Raw genomic sequence first — 21,886 nt, 5'->3', positions numbered from 1 at the left:
GCTGCTATAAACATTCTAGTGCAAATGTCTTTTTTTATAGAATGTCTTTTGTTCATTTGGGTAGATGCCCAGTAATGGGATTGCTGGATCAAATGGTAAATCTACTTGTATCTCTTTGAGGTATCTCCATGTTGCTTTCCACAGAGGTTGCACTAGTTTGCAGTCCCACCAGTAGTGTGTATGTCTTGCATTTCTCGCATTTAATTTGGGTAAATTGTAATGCCAGCTGAAAAGTCCACGTGGCTCATGAATCTGCTTTTAGGGCAAGGGATTCTAGTTTGACTAATTATTGGTAGGCTCCTTTGGGACTTTGTCATTTAGCTAATGTTAAAACGTAAATTAATTTTATGCAATTTGCCTTGTTACATCATTGTAATTGTTCAACATTAGTGGTGCTTTTATTTTATTTTATTTTATTTTTTGAGACAGAGTCTCGCTTTGGTGCCTAGACTGGAGTGAGTGCCATGGCGTCAGCCTAGCTCACAGCAACCTCAAACTTCTGGGCTCAAGCGATCCTGCTGCCTCAGCCTCCCAAGTAGCTGGGACTACAGACATGCGCCACCATGCCTGGCTAATTTTTTCTATATACATTAGTTGGCCAATTAATTTCTTTCTATTTACAGTAGAAACGGGGTCTCGCTCTCGCTCAGGCTGGTTTCGAACTCCTGACCCCGAGCTATCCGCCCACTTCGGCCTCCCAGAGTGCTAGTATTACAGGCATGAGCCACCTCGCCTGGCTGGCCTAGTAGTGCTTTTATATTTTGATTAAGTTAGACTGAATTTGCAACATGGAAAATATTGATAAGGTCATATTTGATATTTGGTTCACTAACATAAAAGTATTATATGACACAAGTCTTTGAAAACTTTTCATACTATTATATGTATTTAATATTTTTATGAATACTGAGTACAGTCATCTAGGAAGTTTGTATGGACAATGCCAAAGACAATATTTGTCTAGCTGGACAAACTTATATCCCAAGTGTAGGCTGGCAGTGCCTTTCATGAACTTGACAAACTGACACCTCCAAACTCTCCCAGTGACCCATAGTTGAAGAGGAAAAATATGTGACCTCTTCAGATATCACTGACGAGGAATACCTTAGCACCTTCCATCCTCCTAAGCTTTCTAAAGTGGAAGGTGTAAGTCACGTGACACATGTGTATGCCAGAATCTGTGGTCACATAAAGCCAAGAGATAGTCCATACCATTTACTCCAAAGGTTCTGACTCAGCACTCACAAAATATTATGTATTAGTGTGAAAGCAAAGAGTTTTTGTATAATTATTATAGTTAATTATGTAATGGTAATTTCAGTATTATGTATATATTGTCTTTCTTACCTTAATTGTGTTTCTTACCTTCAAAACTTATAAACATTAGGGATGAAAATTAGGAATATAAATTATGCATAGCTGTAATTGCAGAAGGAGACTTCCATGGTTTTTAATTTTGACATTCCAGAATTGAGTACCTCTTAGCCTTTGTAATCTATGGGTCATTCTTAAGGGTGTTTTATTATTCTTTATAAGTTTAAAAATTATTGTATCTTCTTGACTGGTAAAATTAGAAAACCTAACTTTCAGAGACATGAATAAAAGAGATTAGTAACTTCTAAATGTAAAATCAATAAAATGTAAAATCAAATATTTTTATAACATTTCTATTGTTAATTAAATATACACTCTGAAATACTCGCAAAGACTCTTGCTGATACTTAGTAGTACTTTGATCTTTGCAGTGGAAGTATACTCTTGGTAAAAGAATCTGGTCAATGGGTGCCATCTTGGTATGAAGGTCATATAATGAGTTTGATCAGTTAAGAGCATAGCTTCTCTAAATATAGTAGACATTAGCGAAATGCCGGTTTCATTCTTTTTGTTGTCAGTGAAAAGAATATTAGTACATTTTCTAATATTATATGTAGGTGAATTTGTATTGCTTAACAAATCATTTGACTTTTCAAAGTCCATTTTAAAAGTTGAGATTAGATTTTCCTCAGCTAGCCAAATTAAATAGTGTTGTATGCATTTATGTAAAATCAAAATTTATGTAAAATCAAATAGTGCAATATTTTCCATCAAAACGATTAATTAGAAAGTGTAACCTGTTTGCTAACCTTTAAAGTATTTCTATAAGGACAACTTTCGTGTTTTTGCAGGTACTGTAATAGGTGTTGTCATTTATACTGGAAAAGAGACTCGAAGTGTTATGAACACATCCAATCCAAAAAATAAGGTAGGCTAGATGAAGGAGAAACTGTGCTAATGAACTTGCTTTTTCCTTTCAGTAAGAAAGTCTGCATAGTTCTGACTAGCTCATTCATGTTAGCTTAATATAGAGCATGAAAATAGAATTTCAGTAATGTTGGCGATTTAGGATATGAATTCTCTGTGTTTATATTACAACATTCTCACACTGAGGAATTTCTGAAAGTATCTTCTCTTGGCTAATCAGAGTTTTATATATGTCTTACATTTTCATTATTAGATATGTAATTGACAGTTAATTGTAGCTATCTAATTTCTTCAATCTATTTATTTTACAATTTATACTCTTTATGTTTATGGTTCATTTTTAAACAAAGGAATCTCTATTAATGTTTTTATAGTATTTAATTTGAATGTCAGTTATATTGTTAAACCAATTTATTTCCATTTCAGAAGAAACATTGAAAACCAAATTTTAGTTTTAAAGAGTACTTGTTTATATTTCTAAATTGACTATAGTCCTACAGTTGTTATTTATGCAGTCAACATGTATAAGTTAAATCATAACAAAAAAGCATGAATTCTCAATAGTTATATATTACTTGGATGATAAATTTTATATGTTGAAGTCATAGTGTGTGCTAATAAGCAGATAATGAGAAGCTCTTTCTAATTACTAGTTTTACTTATTTTTATTTGAAAGATCTGTGTGTACTTAAGTAGTACAAAAATTGTGTGAGTTTGTGCTTGCTCTATGAGGAATTAATAGGAAAGGTTGTCTTTTGCTGGAAATTCAATTACAGAGCAATAGAAAAGAAAATATTTTTGAAATGATATGGTTAGGACCAGAAGTATTCCACTTTTTCAGCCAAGTACTATTTAAAAAATAGTTAACTCTTCAAAAATTAGGAAAGCATACCCACCCTATGAATGCCGGGGGCTATTTGCAGTTCGGTGTGTCTGCTGCCTGCTTTTTGATCAGGCGCAAGTTAATTTGTGGTGTGCAAATACGGATCAGACAAATATGTCTTGTTAGCTTTGCAGCCTGGCGTAAAAGTGTTCTTCCAGTGGCTGGCACCTTCCTGGAGCTTAGTAAGTGTTCTGTCCTCTCCCCCAGTCTAAAACCGTGATAATGGCGGTAGCTCAGGCGTAGAGAGCATTTACCTTGTGGTGGGTACTTACCTAAAACTTCACATGCATGTGTCTCAAGACCACACAGCAGCCCCTAGAGGAGAACGGTGCACTCCTTCCTGGCTGCATCTCCAGGGAGAGGGAGGGCGTTGAGTGGTGAGGTGTCAGCACAGCCGCCCAGGCCCTGCCTGTGGTAAAGCCCCGAGGAGGTCTTCCTTGGACCTGGTATTTAAATTTTTTAAATTAAGGAATAACCTAAGAGGGAAATGAAATATATACATTTGCAAAGTAATTCAGTCTCTCTGAGTGTTGAATGCTAGTTTCATAAGAATAAAATTCAGAAAAAGTTTTCAGGTATGCTATAATGGGCAGAAAGTAACAGATGCAATTCATCTAGGGGAGGTATTGATAGTGATATATGTTAAATGAAAAAGATTATATGATATTTGTTCCTAAATAGAGAAAGGAAGACAGAAATTGTTTACTTGTTTGTAAGATTCTGAAAACTACATCTTACTGTTATTCTATTGCTTAGTAAACCAATAAACTCTTGTACTTCAAAGAAGGCCAGTACAAACAAAACAGTAGAACATTTAAAAGGAGAAACTAATCATCACCTGAGTTTCATTGAATTTTTTCAGGTAAACAGAAATATTCCTAGCACTCAATTCTGATAGCTAATGCAGAGAATATATTTGGAGACATCGATTGATATACTGGTCAGTTGAAATTTAGTTTGGAGTTCATTGTCATCAGAGTAATTTGGGCTGGAAATATGTATTTTTGAATGAGTAGTGGTTATCAGCCAGGGTAGGCCACATCATGCTGTGGGTGAACTGCCCCACACCACTCTGTGGCTTAGTACCGGGATCTTTTCCTTGTGTGACATGTCTCACACAAGCTGGCAGCTGCCTGCTTTGTCATGGTCCCTCGGGAACCCACCTTGGAAGCATACTTCTGTGACCACTGGGATGAGAAAAACTGACCTGGCAAATCATAATACTGACTGATTCTAAGGGCTTCTGCCAGGAGCGATGTAGGTCACATTTCATTGGCCAGACCAATTAAATGGCCTCAACTAAGTTCCAGGAATCAGGGAAGTGCAGTTCTACCCCATGTGCAGGAGAGAGAATTGGCAATATTTAACAAGCAGCACTGATACCAACAGTGAGATTTTACGTAGTGTACAAGAAGGAAGAACCTTGTAGAACCCTGAAGGATGCCAGTGGTTCATGGGTGAAGCAGAGGAGGTGAAATCAGGAAAAGGACATGGAATGAGGACAGCATTTCAGAAGGCGGTTGTAGTCAGCAGTGTGTCGGAGAGTGTGGAGATAGTTTGGGGTGAAAAAGGAAAAGAGGTTAGTTAGATTTAGCAATTAGGAAAGTATCAGTAAAATTAAAACTGCTGCAGTAGATTTATTGGGGCGGAACTCTTTCCAGGAGTCCCGTGGGGAAGGCAGGGTGTTGAGGGAGCCAGGGCCACGGGTGAGGGGCGGGAGGCCCCAGTGTGACTCTGGCCCTGAGTCCGAGCCACAGTGGAAGAACGGTGATTAAAATTGACCAGTGATACTGTAAGGGAAAAGATTTTATTGTTTTTATCTGGTAAGAAAAACCAGTATCATGAGACTATTAATACTTTCAGTAAAAGAATAGAGGGTCTTACTTTATAAAGAAGAAACATACCAATTCTGTGGAAGAATGAGTTTAGTGGGCATCTGGTAGCAACTTAAACATTTGAAGATAATATTACTTAAAAGATTGTATCCTTTCGGGACTCCCTCTTTCTTCCCTTCCCTTTTCCTCCCTCCGCTCCTTTTTTCTTTCCTTTCATATTTTATTTCCTACTTCATTACAGTATATGTAACAGGTCCATGCAAATTTGCAAAATTGCTTTAAGTTCCTAAGATTTAAAAAATGCTACAATAAAGTCAATATGACATAAGAAAACAAAGTTAATCGTAACAGCAGTGAGGTAGTGAAATTGATGCAGAATGTGGGAAGGGTCTGAAATAGTTCCTAAAAGTATTGAGAAGGGTTATAGCCTAACACTTTAGGCTCATAAACTGCTGAGTAGTGAGCAGGCATTGCTGTGGTTGAGAACCATGAATTTGTAATGGGGCCAGTCACGAGGGTGTAGCTTTTCCTAGGCTGATTGGAAGAGCCCCAAAGCAGAAGCACAGGGGCCCTGAGTTGGCCCAGAGGTGTAGGCTGGCAGGTGGGTGTGTCAGCAGGTAAGGTGCAGGGCTGGGCTCCTGGTCAGGATGGGAGGCAGCAGCCTGGAGGCCATGTGTGGCCAAGTCACGTGGGAAGCAGAGGAGTCATTGGGGTGAGGTTCAGTGCACAGCAATAAAAATGAGTTGTTGAAGTTCAGAGGCTGCTGTAGATGCTGCAGTATCCAAACTGTGTGTAATGCTTTGGAGAGCAGTATTTCCTTTTAAAAAGTATGTTTTCTAGCCACTTTGGAAGATAGTGTGTGAAGGCACATACACCATTATTTCACATATTCTAGTTTTGTCCAGTAACTTCTCTTTTAAGGAGACATGTTAACAGTCTTATATTCCTCAGTTGCTTATAGGTCACTTACAGTACAAATTCATTTTAACAAATACTATATTTATTGATTTATCTTCTTTATTGCACAGTACAACAAGAAAGAGAGAATCCTTTACTTTAACGGGTTGCTCCAAGTGGGAGATGAGGACGTCACACCCTCTTCCCCTCTGGGTGTCCTCCTGTGCTGCCTGCGCTGGGGGCTGCCGCCTCATTTGGGTTGCCTTCTGCTGTGAAATTTCTGGCATCTAATTGCTTTAATAATAATAGAAAATAATCCAGACAATCATTGTTACAAAGCACGGTTAAGGGGGCAGATGTTTTCTAGTTCATTGCTCTTCTTTGACTGGCAGAGCGCATAAAGCATGGAAGGCCATCCTGGCCACGACTGGGCTCTGAGCACGTGGTCAGCTGTCGTTGCAGTGCGGGGTCCAAGGGGCCTTCAGCCTCTCACAGGCCTTCACCTGGAGTGCTCGTGTGCACACATCCCTCCCCAGCAGAGCTCCTGGCCGGGAGAAGGCCACCGGGTGCGCACTCCCTCACCTCACAGCACCCCAAGTGCCCACACCCTCTCAGCACAGCTTCCTGTCCCCCAGCTGCCATCCTGCCATCAGGGCTGTGGCTCCCTGAGGACCAGTGTTTGTACTTTTAGAAACGTCCTCCCAGAGTTAAGCAGATAGATGTTAGGTATTTAACCAGTTTTATTAGTTACTTTATAAAAGATATTTTTAAACTAGCCATTCTCCTCAGCTAATGTCCTATAACTTTTTTGGTCAGTTCTCCATTTGGTCTTCATTTTGGACACTTGTTCTTCTTTAGCTCCTTTTTAAAAAAAACTTGCTATGAAAAATTTTAAACATACAGAAAACTGGGGAGAATGACATGATCACTCATGTCCCCAAGCCCAGGCCGGCAGATGTCTCCTGCCTGTTTGATCTTTCCCAGGGTTTCACATGTCATGCCACTTTATCCCTAAATACGCATTTTAAAAGACAAACACAGAGACGCTTTGTCTAGCTGCTGCCTTGACACCGTCCCTTCCGTCTGGTGCAGCTGAGCAGGATGCGTTGTGGCTCCAGCCTGGCCACATCTGCATCAGGGCTGCCTTTCGCACCCCCCTATCCTAAAATTCAAACTCTTGCCCCTGTCGGACTTCCTGAATCAGAAACTGGGGTGCACGGGAAAGATTGAGAATCTCCCCTCCAGTTTTTATGTCCTTTCCCTAGTGGTTGCAAAAAATCTAAGATTTTAAAAAAATCCTGTATATAAAATTAGTTAAGGTAGAACTAAATTTAGTAACTCTGACAAGTGTCCCACTTTCATTCATTCTTTTGGATTTGTCTCTGAAATTGGTTTTTATAGTCTGCGTAGATAATTTTATATAATTAGAAAATATGGCTTTATGCCTGTAATAGGAGTTTATTGGAATTTTTTGAATGTAGCCTGTTTTATCCTGATATAAACGTTAAGATTAAATCTTAAAAATTTTGTTAGATGGAGGGCAATTCTAAGATTAAAAGAAATTCTTAAATCTGAAGATTAGAATATTTTACTTCATCACATTACTCATTAAAGACAGATTCAAGAGATGGGGTCTATTCACAGTTTGAAAAATTTATTTTGGGACTTTGAACAAATCAAAGTTTTTATTACTAAGCAATTATAATATTTGGCAAAGGTTTAAATTACAGGGACTACAACTTGAGTAATGGACCACTTTATAAAACTTAGCCTCCAACATATTTAATGAAATGAGGCTTGATCATATTTAAGAGGGAAAAAATTCTTACAGAGGTTAAGAAAAAACAATTGTGACAGGTTGCCATTTTCACGCCACCCATAATAATAAGTTGCTCAGAGCAAAAACATCAAGAATGAAATGATAACACAAATTGCTTTAAGCAGCCATTATAATCTCTTGAGTATATTGATTTGTGTTTCTAATAAAAAGATGCTTTCAGATGTCTCATTGCAGAGAGACAGGTGACACGAGCCATGGTATGAATTAGAGCTGCTGCTTGTTATCTTGGTTGTCAAGGTGTTTTTCAGATCATAGAATAAAACAGAGTCAGCTTATTGAAATATCAAGGCAGTTTTGGACAATAGCTTTCTTCTTTTAAAAAGGATAGTTTATTTATATTTAAAAAGTTATATTTATATTAAAATATTACAATAGAATAATTTATTTTTCTCTTTTCTTTTGGTTTCATATAATCATAGTACCCTTTAATTTTTCTAATAGTTGCCTTCTTGGGTAATAAAATATTTGGAGTTTAAATACTTATTTAAAAATGTGCCCATGTGCTTCACAAAAGAGCTACATGTTGTAGAATATAGTATTGTAGTTAATCTACAGAGATAAAAAGACTCTTGGAATGCTTTTTTTTGGATAACTGTTATTAATATTAACAAATCATAGTGTTTCAGCGCCTCATCAGGAAAAGATTAGCTAGAGAACAAACCTACCATGAAGCAATTCAGGAGCATGGAGACAAGACACAGTGTGGCTCTCTGGGTCATGCCAGTGCAAGCCTTGCTTGCAGAGCCTCACATTTTGATATTACAGCTGCTCACAATTAAAAGTTGCATTTCTTCATCCTCAATGTGAACATAAATAAACTTATAATTTCAGGAAAGCAGTCAAGAAGCAAAATGCTAAATGTTGAAAAGCAATCCTAATGATAACATCTGGGACATAATGCTTTATCAGAATATAGCAAATATTTAAACTAGAAAACTTGGATTTTGTCCCTAAAGTCCTCTTAAATAGGAATTTGATTATAAAGCAGGTGCTCTAAATAGGAAACACAAGAATATTTATTATTTAAAGTCAGTGCTTGGTATTACTACAAAGACTTAGTGTTATATAAAGTTCTGAATAAGCGTTTACTAATCATGTTATATACTAAATAAGAACTATATTGGACACTATTTCCTCATTTCTAAGCAGTACAGCTCAATTATGTGTAATCAAAATGTAGAGAAGTATAATACAACTCAATCAGGAAGCAAGTATTTTCACAATTGTCTTTATGTTTTGAACTCCTTGATTCCTTACCCTGAAGCCATAAAAACTGTTAGGAATTTGTGACAGGACTGTTAGGACCTTGTGATGATCATTTTTCATGACATTTCCTGCAAAACTAAGTATTTCTTACTACCTAGTTCTTCTTAAGCATTTCTCACGAGGTGGTCTGGGATGTGCAGTGGGATTGAGAATGAGAAGGGCGGCTTGCAGACCCTGCGTGGGCTGGAGTGAAAGGGGCTCAGATGGAGGCTATGTTGTTGATGAAGGTGGAGAAGTGAAGATCGTGAGTCTTCCAAGCAAACGTCACCTTCCTGAGGAGCTTCTGTGAGCCACCAGCCTTGGGTGGGTCTGTGTGTCACAGCAGTGCCCCATCCTTATGCCAACGGGTTTCCTTCCTGGTCACCCCATGTCATAAACAGGTCATGCTCATGCTGTGGGTTCCGGAGCAGACTTTTCTGGGGACAATTTTAAGCCACAGTCAGCTAGAAGGGAGATCCCCTGGTGGTCTCATGGCCCCAGCTGCCCACTGTTACCCTCCCTCTTTAGACAGAGGGCACCTCGGTCATCCAGGAGAGCACTGGCGCTCAGCCCCGGGCAGGCCATATGGGGCACTTGTCCCCGGGCTTATGCCATGGCCGGGAAACTACTGATGGGGTGGAAGGCCCAGGCAAGTGCAGGCTTCCCACCGGGAGCAGGGTGGCCTGGTGCCAGCGCCCGCTAGCCCATGCGCAGAGGCTCCCCACACGTCTCCAGGAAGCATGACCACAGCGCCACACTGCACTGTGTCCTCTCAGACCATACAGTCCACGACAGGAGGGACCCTTTTATCCACGTGCACTTTGTTATCTTCAGCCTTGGCAACAGTGCCTCACACATTCATTGAAGGACTGAATTATTTTTCTTAAGGAAGAGTTCATGGTTTTTTTCACTCCATAGTGACCTATATCTAAGTGATGATTTAAAAAATTCTTTAGAAACAAATCTTAACAACTGCGGTTTTGACTTAATATCTTTTTTATACATCTGAAAGGATGTTCTGGATGCTGATATTATGAGTAATTTGGTTGTATTGGTGTTATAGTAGCAGCTGTACCAAACTTTCTTTTTTAAAACTACATTAAAGTAAAAAATGTGCATCATTAAAATGAAATTAAATACCTTTCATTTCACCTGTGTAATTAGCATAGTCAGTTGATAATTACCTGTTGCAACACTTTAAAATATATCTTATGAATATGAGTTTCTCACTATATTGAGATATTAGCTCTATAACATTAAACATGATACAATAATTATCATCCAATCAAATCCATCTGACCAGGTGGCTAGGCGTCTGGGCTTGTGCTGGGATGTCACTATAAGGGACCCTCTTCCTAAAGCTCTTGTCTGTCCCACAGTCATAGGACTCGTCCTGTGACTCTTTTTTAAAACTGCATTAACTCACAGTCCATTAATTAACTCACAGTCCATAATTAACTCACTGCAAAAACCTTGCAGTCCATCAGCACCCTCCTCGGCAGCCTGGTCAGGGTTCATGATGCGTGTCCAGGCTTCATGGTCTCTCACCCAAACACCTGAAACAGCTGCTTTCCTCCAGCTTCCCTCTCCACACCCCTTCATTCTGTTCTGAATGTCACGGCCAGTCATGTTTACAAAATACAGGTTTGATGTGGTTAATTCTGTGCCTGAAGCTGTGGAGAGGATTTCTGGCTCCTTAGGTGAGCACTGCATCTCCTTCTTCACATGTGGACATTGGCGGCTCTTTCCTCACTCCAGGTGCTTTGCCACACAGAGTAGTCTGCCCTCTCTGTTGGCACTCCTAGGAGAGATGTCACTGAATATCTGTGTCACCAGTTGTTTGTCTCTTCCACTAAAATGTCATCTTCTTGACAAGGAGGACTCTCCCTGTTGATCCTGGTATTTCTGGTGTCCTTCCCAGAGTGCATGCTCAGTAAACACTGGTCAAATCAACGAGTCAGCCCAAGATAACTACTTGGTCACTTGTCTCTCTTTTCAACAAGATTTTATTATAAAATCCCCGGTGGAGGAGCTGTGTCTTGCTCATTCCTAGATCCAGCGCCACTCACACATAATAGGTGTTGGACTGCCAAAATGAGCAGCTGAAGGAGATAATTAGAAGTTGCCTGCAAGATGGTGCAGAGTGTCCTGCAGAGGGTGCGGTAGCTGTGAAAGGAGGGCACAGTGACTGGATATATTCGTTCAAGGTGCCTGCTTCCTATGTTGTCATGTATGTGACTTGTGGTTTTCTCATCATTCTGGGGGTTATAATCTGTTACATTTATTTACACTCAGATTTTTACCCTTTGGCCTATGGGAGCCTTTTAAGCTGGCTCAGTGTCCTATTATCATGAACTCATCCTTTTAAAGTATTTTTTGTTCTTCCACAATAAGATGTAATTTCCTTGCTCTAGCCTGGGATCAGCCCTGGGTTCCTTTTAGTAAAGAATGATGTTGAGAAGTCAGGTCTGGCAGCTGGGCATGTTCATTCCTATTGAGATGTGCTGTGCCAGACCCTCTCAGTAGATGGAGTGAGGCAGCACATACATGTGTATGAGAACGTGGGTCAGTGGTGATGGACGTGTGATGTGTGAATGGATGGTGCATGGATATGTGGGTGACTGGATGGATGATGAGTAGACAGGTACGTAGATAGACGAGTGGATGGATTGAGGGGTGGATGGATGCTGTATGGCTGGATGGATAATGAATGGATGTGCATACATACACATTTAAGTCTGTACTTATTTTTATATGCTTGCATATTGAACCCCGTAAGTTCAGATACACTTCCACCTGTAATTCAAGTACACAGAGATAGATACTTCTAATTTTCTTTTTTTGTATTAACTCCTTCCCCAATATGGGAAAACTATCTATTGTTATCCTTAATGCATTTCCTTATTTGAGGACCAGCATGCACCCTTCAACCCCCCTGTTGAGTGCAGCATCCTGCAGAGACCTCCTTTGCCCCTCATCACGGGTGGACCACCACCCTGCACCTGGATCCTGCCTTCTCAGGGTGCCTTGGCCCCTCTGCTCAGGCACATTCCTGTGTACTGTACTTAGACAGCAAGACATGGACACATTTACATGCTTGCTCTCCAGTTTTATAAAATTATTTTTCAGTTCTTGAGAGCTACAACCACGAATTTGTGCATTTTGTATACTTCAACCCAAGCTTGTGGTGTGTTACTGCAAACACATTAGCTAGTCAGTAAATGCTAATTGGCCCAACAGATGAATTCATCATTGAGTGGCTCTAGGAAAGGCTTATTTGAGCTTCTCATTATCACCTCTAAAAAGAGCCTTTTAGATAAATATGGAGTAGTGTTTGTCTTATATTGTTTGAAGAGAAAGTGTAATCAAAATGTCTCAGATTCTCCTGTAGTGTTAAATTTTCTTGGTGAGCAGAATTTTTTGCACATCTGTTTTACCAGACTACTGTGTCTGTGTGACAGGTTCAAATCATGGTGTGGTCCTTTGTCTTTCTGTAGAATTTACTGGATAAATGCAGGTGCCGAAAGAAAATTCTAAATGTGAACTTCATGTCCTCATCTTCCACAGCCACCAAATTGCTGTCACTATAAACCCAAGTGAAGAGTTCATTGAAATGTGTGTTACCTTCTTTTTCTGAATTTGTTTTTCAGTAACCAAGGTGATCCTCATTTAAGATGCTTACCTGTTGCATCTATTATTACTTGGGGATTACAAATAAATACTGTCTTTTAAAAAATTATAATAAAAAATCTGTCTCTTACTCTATATTTTATACATATTAAACCCTAAATAAATAATCATTTATTTTATGTGATTGCTGTGCTGGCATCAAAGATACCAGCTTTTTTTTTGTCTTTAATAATCCGGATTAAGTAACCTCAAAGTTAATGAACAGATGTGAGAACTAGGCCTAGACTTCTAAGCCACATAGCCACATTTCTGTTAACTTTGCTATTGGTGCTGACGCAGAATGCAGAGTTTTTATCTTGTAGTAATGTGGATAACTCACACTGGCTGTGCCCCTGAATCATGTAATTGCTAAAACTGTGTCGTGGCCACTCTCCCACTAACACAAAATAAAGACATAAAAATTAGAAACGGAAAACAGTAAAAATATCACCTTACTATATAAAGTTCATTAACCTGTGGAAATTAAAAATTTGTGTATGATACACTCTACAGAGGGATTTGTTTTGTTTTGGTTGAATATTTATTCAGGCAACAGTTTTCTTAAGTTAAAGTCAATAATTTGTTTTGTTATTACAATTATAAAAATTGTTTCATAGCCTTAAGATACAGACATGGTCTGAGACACACACACAATAGAAAGAATTTTCATAATGGATCAATTTAATATGTTTTTAATTCCCAACAACATAAAGAAAAACGATTTCTTCTAAGGTTTAATTTCAAGCTCAGCTGATGCATCTGCCCGTCTCTCAGGCGCGCCGATGGTGGCACAGCCAGTGCTGTTTCTCAGCGTACGTAGCTCACTGCCGATGCTGCTGGGTGCAAGGCGACAGTCACGTGAACAGTTGAGTCGAGCCCTTCAGTCAGTTCAGTCTTCTTTCAAGATGTATTCTAAACCTTAGCTTTCTGGCTACAAAAAAAATCACAAAAGTTTTAAAGATTATTTATGAGTGCTAAGTATCTGAAACAAAAATAAATAATTCTTTGGGATGTTAAAGTTATCCATGTTATTTACATAATTTCATTTAATACTTTAAAATCATTTTAAGGATGTATGACATGTTGTAACCACATGTCCTATTTTTGTCTTAAAGTTGAGTTTAGTGCACTAAAGAATAAAAGGAACTCAAGATCTGAATCTGTCATATAAAGTGAAATTCACATTGCTCAGGAAAGACACACCTGTGTATAAGTTTTAAGAGTGAATAAAGAATAATTTAATTATTTTCCCACTTAAAATGAATATTCAGGAAGTATAAATTGTGTCAATTTACTATTTTCTGAAGGTCACAGTATTTTTCAGAAGCAAATGGAGTTTTCCTTGGCCATCCTTTCATCACCCTTTAAAGGCGCGGCACTTTTGATCTGAGTATCTCTGTTCTGGTTGTTGTGTACAGGTCAAGGAATTTGCTGTTGTTACAAATTAATGTAATTTGTTTCTTTGCTGTTTATAATTTTTAATGTCAACTTAATTGTGTAAACACTTTGTGATAATCTGTGTTTCATACTAATAAATTGAATATAAATTATCAGTGGTCTAGTAATGAAACTTGAGAGGCAGATTCTGCTGGCTGTGCTGGCAGTCGGGCGTGGTTGTGTGGGTTCTACTGAGGGGAGGCTGTTTAGAGGAGGGAGCGCTGAAGCCCACTACAGACAGACAGACAGACATGGACTGGGCAGACCTAGCCCACATAGCTGTGAATTGTGGCTCTGTCTCCTTAGAGCCCTTTGCGCGTAGTGTTTGAATTACAGAAAACAAGGCAAAGAGAGAATCTTGGGGAAAAAGCCAAAGAAAACAGGCTAGAGCCGAGCTTGTGGCCATGCCTCAGTGAAGGGAAGTTCGGTGTGTAGTTAGTTTTGATGAACAGGGAAACAGAATAACGAGACACACAAACACCATGGGGGTTAGAGGCACTGACCCTGCAGTCGCAAATTTCATATAACTTCTGACTCTCCCAAAACTTAACTGTTAACCCTATTGACCGAAAGCCTTACCAATGACATAGACAGCCAATTAACACATATTTTGTATGTTATATGTATTGTACTATATGTTGTATTCTTGCAATAAAGTAAGCTACAGAAAAGAAAATGTCATTAAGAAATGACAGCAGAGAGTGCTGGCGTGGGCTGGGCAGGCGGGACGTGATGCAGGTGGACGAAGGTGCGGTTCTGTGTCTTCAGCTACTTCGCTCTTCCAAGTGCTTCCTCCAATGCGGCCTTGGCCAGCCGTTTGGGTGCAAAAGTTAATTATTTATTTAGTCTGCTCTTTCTCCAAGTGTAGTGTTCGATGCCAGTGGAGCAAGTTTTACCATATTTAAATAAAAAATAGTAAAGGAAAACATTTTGATAGAGAAGATCCCACCAGTCTTCATTCCATGAACCCAATGGAAGTTGAGTAGTTGATGGAGAGTCCAACCAAAGACGTAAATGTGAGCGCGAAAATAATACCGTTGCCAGTGTGCGTGGAGGGCTGGGCTCCTCCGCGCCAGCTGAGCCAGCGGGGCTGAGATCGGGCGGGCGCCGCACTGTCTCCAGGCTGCCTCGAGCCGCGTGTTCTTGGCCCAGTGCCCATCCTGGGAGGAGGCGAGAAATGGTAATATCTGAGGGAGTTAGAAGGTTGAATAGCAGATGTTATGCAAAAGCACCTACAAACCGTAAGGGCTATTAGCTTGTCAGTTGCTGCAGCCATGAGGGGAAAAGAAATGAATCAGTTACAAATTAGTTTAAAATTTAAACCAAATATTAGGCCACGTTATGTGTTAGTTGTTAATGTGAAATTAATCTTTTTGGCGTGCAGTAGTTCTGCATTTATTTCTAGGTTGTCTCAAGCATTTTTAGTGCTCTTTTCCCGCCTGTACCCCTCAACAGACAAGCTCGCCCTGTGGGAAGGCCAGGGCCGCTCTGCAGTCTTACTGCCTGCGCTGCACGGCCCTGCTGCAGGGTCCTGGCACTTTGTTTTGGAGCAGGAAGCCTTGACAAGCCACCCTGGGACTTTGAGGCTTTTCTTAGATCCTCTGTAGCTTGCAAAGCGACAGCTTTTCTGCCCTTTTATCTCGATGAGTGTCACTTCTCCCTGGTCTAGGGCCTTCGGTAGCAGCCAGGGGGCCGATGAGGTTTCTGTGCAGATCCCACTGGACAGTGGCTGTTTCTCACCACGTTCGTCCAAAGTTAGGACCTGTTGACTATATTTTGCTATAAGAGAATTCACTAATTACTAGAATTTTAGCTCTTTCGGTTTTAGGGCAACCTTCTTGTCATTATGCGGCATGCTTGTTTTTAACAGCTAATATGTGTAATTACATTTAAAATAAGTGTGCTCTAAGTGCGTTAACAGCATTTTGATATTAGTGTTGTGACCCAGCAGTTGTCTTCTGGTGCTTGAATAATTAATTTGTTTCTAAGAGCTATTGAGTCTGACAGTGGCCTCGCACAAGGGCTCCTTGTGGAAGGTCTGCTGGCTTCCAGTGACCCTCACCGCCATCTGGTGCAGACCCAGGCTGCCGCTGTCATCTGCTGCTAATTGCTGTCACCTGCACATCGCATCCCTCGGCACAGGGCGGTGCAAGCGGGATGCACGCCCCCTGCACTGGCGTGCACACCCCAGAGAGGAGGCGCAGTAGTGGACCTCACGGTTTCAGAAGCACTTTGAGTGAATTTGTGTTTTAATACCTAACGTATGAAAAATGGTGACCATTTTGTGAGGGTTATTAATTCCCTAAACCCAAGTGTTTTGTCTGTTTTATGATTTGTTTTAATGGTTCTGGTGCTTAGTAGCCTATTTAGGCTGGCAAGATTGTTTCCACGACATTTTACAGAAGACTTCTTTAATCCTCTTCGTAAGCTGATAAGCTTTAGTCGGGGCACTAGCCTATAGCACCATATTATATTAATGTATTTTACTTGTAATTTAGAGAACAAGAAGAATACCCTGATTTGAAGTCTAAACTGTCCCCTGTGGCACTGCACAGCTGATAACCGCAAACGAGGAAGATGTGTATATCAAATAGTTTACAAAATGAAGCCAGCTGTGTTTCCCTACATACTGTGGCTTCCTGACATGCATCATTAAACCTTATTAGCTACTTCCTTTTACAAAGATTCTTGTAGTCTTGAACATTGCATATTAACATTTTCTGCCCCTCCAACTGGAAATTATTTGCTTTATTGTAGAGTGTCAACTTGCTCTAGTTTCTGATGCGTTCTAATTGGTACTTCAGAGTATAATCATCGTGAGATACCACGCCATGCATTTCTTTATTTGGAAATTAATACAGACCTTTTCACTTTATCTGTCAATCTGAGCCACTTTTCACACAGTTCCCAACTCTGGGATTGCTCACAAGCCGTTAAGTATGAAATGGTTCATAAAATGTCTCTGAAGACATAAAGCAACACAGAATTTTAGATGGTTTAAAGTAGTGTTGCATTTTGCCAAGATACCAGTAATAAACCTTAAATAGACAGTTTTAATAATAAAAGGGTGATTAAGCAAGATGAAAAGTTTATTTAACTATATTACCCTTATCATTTGAAATTTTCAGCAAATCTGTGAAGTTCCATATTCCTTGCAAACAAAAGATTGCAAAGCAAAAGAACTATGGATTTTGAAGATTACGTGATTCACAGCTGTTAGACTAATAGAACTTCCCTTCATTCTTTTTCTCTTTCTTTGCTGTTCTGTTTTTGCCATTCTGCTATGCTGACTTAAGATTAAAATATTTGCCTATTACTAACTTCTGGTTAATAGCTAGTTAAGCTGATGTGTGGGCTGGACAGAAAATGGACAAAACCTAGTGAATTTGTTCAAGATGATAGTCATTCTGAGGTGTTTCAAGCACTGGTCAGCATTTTATATCTCTTCACATGTGTTTTTAATATATATGGGTGCTAGGCATTTAATTGCCAGGGAATTTAATGAACTAAATGAAATAATGATTGTAGTTTTGATTCCAGCAAATATCTTAGTCATATATCTTGTCAAGACAGCTAATGGCTCTCGATTTAAAAACACTCTTGGCCGGGCGCGGTGCCTCACGCCTGTAATCCTAGCTCTCTGGGAGGCCGAGGCGGGCGGATTGCTCAAGGTCAGGAGTTCGAAACCAGCCTGAGCAAGAGCAAGACCCCGTCTCTACTATAAATAGAAAGAAATTAATTGGCCAACTAATATATATAGAAAAAATTAGCCGGGCATGGTGGCACATGCCTGTAGTCCCAGCTACTTGGGAGGCTGAGGCAGAAGGATTGTTTGAGCCCAGGAGTTTGAGGTTGCTGTGAGCTAGGCTGACGCCACGGCACTCACTCTAGCCTAGGCAACAAAGCGAGACACTGTCTCAAAAAAAAAAAACAAAAAACAAAAAAAAAACACTCTTGAGTGGTTTTCTGTAGTCATAGGGGCCAGATAGCTGGAGAATGGGGTGGAGACGTGCAGTGGGCCATAAACCCCACATCTTTTAAGAGAAGAAACATTGCAGGAGGTGGTGACTGTGGCTGGGCACAGGGATGGCCTGTGCTCCCTGTCACCAGGGGCCTGTGAGGTTTCTTCTCCTTGCTGATTGTGATGGAGCTGCATGCAGATGATTGGAATAGTGAAAACTCAGCCACAGTTGAGCAATTCAACATTAAGGAATTGTCATCTTGTTCCTAAGTTACCGTTACTTAAAATTAGCAACTTCAAATGCTACGTTTGGTATTTGAAGTAGTCCTTAATGAAACTAGACTTTCTGGAATCCAACTATTATACAACACATTTTAAATAATAATGTTTAGTAAATTCCCGTGCACAAACCATTAAATGCATTATACTTGTTGCTTTGTCAAGGAAAGAATTTAGATGGCAACATTTTAAAGTTATTCATTGAACAAATTTATGACTTTATTATAGAAACTCAACTGTACCATTATCTCTTATTAAGAGAATCTCAGTTGGAAATTGTTTTAATTATAAAAATAATGACTTTGTTTATTAATAAAAAATTAACCATTCCCTTTTCTAAATTTTTTTTTTAAGACACGGTCTCACTGTCACCCCAGCTGGAGTGCAATCATAGCTCACAGCAGCCTCAAACTCCTGGACTCAAGCCATCCTCCTGTCTCTGGCCCTGGAGTGCCTAGGACTCCAGGCACGCACCACCACACCCAGCTAATTAAAAAAAATTTTTTTTTGCAGAAATGAGTTGCACCCAGCTAATTTTTTAAAACATTTTTTTGCAGAAACAAGTCAAGGATCTCACTTTTTTGCCTAGGCTGGTCTTGAACTCAAAACTCAAGGCTCGGCCGGGCGCGGTGGCTCACACCTGTCATCCTAGCACTCTGGGAGGCCGAGGCGGGCGGATTGCTCTAGGTCAGGAGTTCGAAACCAGCCTGAGCAAGAACGAGACCCCGTCTCTACTATAAAGAGAAAGAAATTAATTGGTCAACTAATATATATAGAAAAAATTAGCCGGGCACGGTGGTGCATGCCTGTAGTCCTAGCTACTCGGGAGGCTGAGGCAGGAGGATCGCTTGAGCCCAGGAGTTTGAGGTTGCTGTGAGCTAGGCTGACGCCATGGCACTCACTCTAGCCTGGGCAACAAAGTGAGACTCTGTCTCAAAAAAAAACAACAAAAAAAACTCAAGTCTCAAGCCATCCTCCCACCTTGGCCTCCCCAAAATGCTAGGATTACAGGTGTGAGCCACCATGCCAGCTTTTTTCTAAAATTTTATAAGGAAAATAAGCATGTGGAAAAGTGTTTTTCCCCTTCATTCTGTGCAGTTTCTTTACAGAAACAACAATTCTCATGACTGCATCAACCAGGCCACATGGAGAAAGAACTGGGCCGATCCTGGCTGTCAGGCCATCCCTGACCCTGCTGGGCTCGAGGACTGCAGACAGTCGCTCTGCCTGTGAACAGGAATGGTCCCAGCCCTTTCCCTTCGTCTGTGGGCTTACACTTCCAGGCCACTCACAGGAATAATTCCTTCAGTACCTCACATCTGAACACTAGAAGGGTATCCAATGAAAGCTCCCTGAGGGAAGACAGACCTGTGCTTGGAAATTGGAATGCTGTGGCATCACTAGGCCTGTGCACATGTTTACCAGTCTCCTTCACAAGCTTTAATAGAGCCCCAAATTATAGTAGTGTTATCAATCTGTTTAAAAATACAAGGTTATTTTCTATTCAACAGTATATTTTATAAATTATTATATTTAAATGAATATTTAAGAACATATTTTTAGGAGTGTTTCTACCCACTCACTCCCACAAGATATTTAAAATAAGAATTTCCCACGTTCAGAGGAAAATAAAAAGACACACACTTGCACACACCTCCCAGAAGAAAAATATCTAAGTGGTACAGTCTCTTCACTGAGGACTGTTAAAAATAGACCAAAAAAAATGAAAGGAGTTGACTACTCCACTTTTTAAGTAGTTTTACAGAAAGCCATGGTCTTCCCTTTCTTACTATGCCTGTTAAAGTTCTAAGAGTCCTAATAAGAGCCTTTCTGTTTTTTTTAATCTGTTTGTATTTATTTATTTTTTATTTTAGCGTATTATGGGGGTACAAGTGTTAAGGTTACTTATATTGCCCATGCTCCCCTCCCCCCTCGAGTAAGAGCTTCAAGCATGTCCATTCCCCAAACGTTGCACATCTTACTTGTTGTGTTTGTATATACCCATCCCCTCCTCCCCCCTCCCACCCTCCCGACACCCAATAAATGTTACTCCTATATGTCCACTTAGGTGTTGATCCGTTAATACCAATTTGCTGGTGAGTACATGTGGTGCTGGTTTTTCCATTCTTGAGATACTTCACTTAGTAGAATGGGTTCCAGCTGTATCCAGGAATATACAAGAGGTGCTATCTCACCATTGTTTCTTAAAGCTGAGTAGTATTCCGTGGTATACATATACCACATTTTATTAATCCACTCATGAATTGATGGGCACTTAGGTTGTTTCCATAGTTTTGCAATTGTGAATTGTGCTGCTATAAACATTCCAGTGCAGTTGTCTTTTTTATAAAGTGACTTTTGATATTTTGGGTAGATGCCCAGTAATGGAATTGCTGGATCAAATGGTAGAGCCTTTCTTTTGTAATATCAGTACCATTTAGAGATAATTAGAATAAAAGTTTATTTTTTATATTCCTTGGGGGGGGGGAGAATTCTGAAGAGTGTGGGGTTCTAGAACATCTTTTAAGGAGCGTGACACCAAGTCCTGGCAGCCTGCAGCATGGTCTGCTCTCACCAGTGTGTGTCGGAGCTTTTTTAGTTTTTTAAACACTGAGAACATTCCTACCCCTAAACTCATGGTATTATGTTGTTAGATAGCAAACATAAGAGAATAGGTTAATGCTATTTATAAAATGTTGAAATAAATATAAAATTACCAACATAAACTGTTTATTTAATTAAACTAAATTGAAAACCAAATGCCTGAACTCAAATTTCACTTACACGAATGAGGTTTCTGGTGTCAGTGGATAGCTTTGGTTGTTGAAATAATTATTTTAAATGGTGGGAGGTCTTGGCAAAACCATTAAAAATTGATAGCTTCCTATGTTGTTAAGACAAAAAAAGTAAATATATTCAGGATACTGAAATCATTAAGTAAACTGTTGTTGATAGTGTTATAACCTTATTTTTTTTAGCTCTAAATCTTCAAAAAACAGTAGCATTATACCACTGCACGGATTCTGCAGCATTTTGGATGTCCTGTCTTTAAAATGTGATTTTGCATGGTGTAGTTTTTCATCCAGAGCCCTCTCCCATCCCAGCAATCCAGGATGTTAATGTCTAAACTATGGCTGGAATTCTGCATGGCAAGACAGGTGCTGCTGGTGCTCCCTGTGCCGTGAGTAGGCAGGTGGGCGCGTCTGAGCTGCGGCTGCGCGAACCGGCCAGGGCGTCGGCTTTCAGCGCCGCAGAGCTCAGATGCGCGCCGGCCTCGAGCTCCCTCTGCTGGCCGCTGGCCCGCAGCACATGCCTGGTTCTGGCGCGCCGCCTCGCTGCAGCTGGGCAGGGCCGTGGACAGCTGCAGGAGTGGTTTTCCATACAGTGCTGCCACGGGAGTGGTTTAGGTTTTAGTGTCCTTCTATCGCTGACTTTCAAATAAGCTGCACAGACATTGTAAAATAAGACCAGGAATAAATTAGAAAATGTATGGTTTTATCTTAATATTTAGTGCTAGGTTTTAATGTAATTTGTGTACAAAGAGTAAAAGTTAAATTTTTAAATAGTGTCTAGACCATTCTGCATGTTTTCATATACTC

General features: G+C 40.0%; 1 protein-coding gene across 4 annotated transcripts in view; it reads left to right on the top strand.

Annotated features, from left to right (window-relative positions):
* ATP9B (ATPase phospholipid transporting 9B) overlaps nt 1-21,886 on the top strand; it is a 214,919-nt gene that overhangs the window by 104,202 nt on the left and 88,831 nt on the right. For 3 of the 4 annotated variants that reach the window (XM_012788897.2, XM_075993786.1, XM_075993787.1), the window contains one exon: nt 2,166-2,242. The exons of the other annotated variant lie outside the window; for it this stretch is intronic. In XM_012788897.2, the coding sequence (XP_012644351.1) occupies nt 2,166-2,242 (77 nt within the window). The remainder of the gene's footprint in view (nt 1-2,165; nt 2,243-21,886) is intronic. 4 annotated transcript variants of the gene reach the window in all.

The sequence above is a fragment of the Microcebus murinus genome, chromosome 17 (genome assembly GCF_040939455.1).
Source record: "Microcebus murinus isolate Inina chromosome 17, M.murinus_Inina_mat1.0, whole genome shotgun sequence".
Classification (NCBI taxonomy): domain Eukaryota; kingdom Metazoa; phylum Chordata; class Mammalia; order Primates; family Cheirogaleidae; genus Microcebus; species Microcebus murinus.
This window is presented reverse-complemented; position numbering and strand designations above follow the sequence as displayed.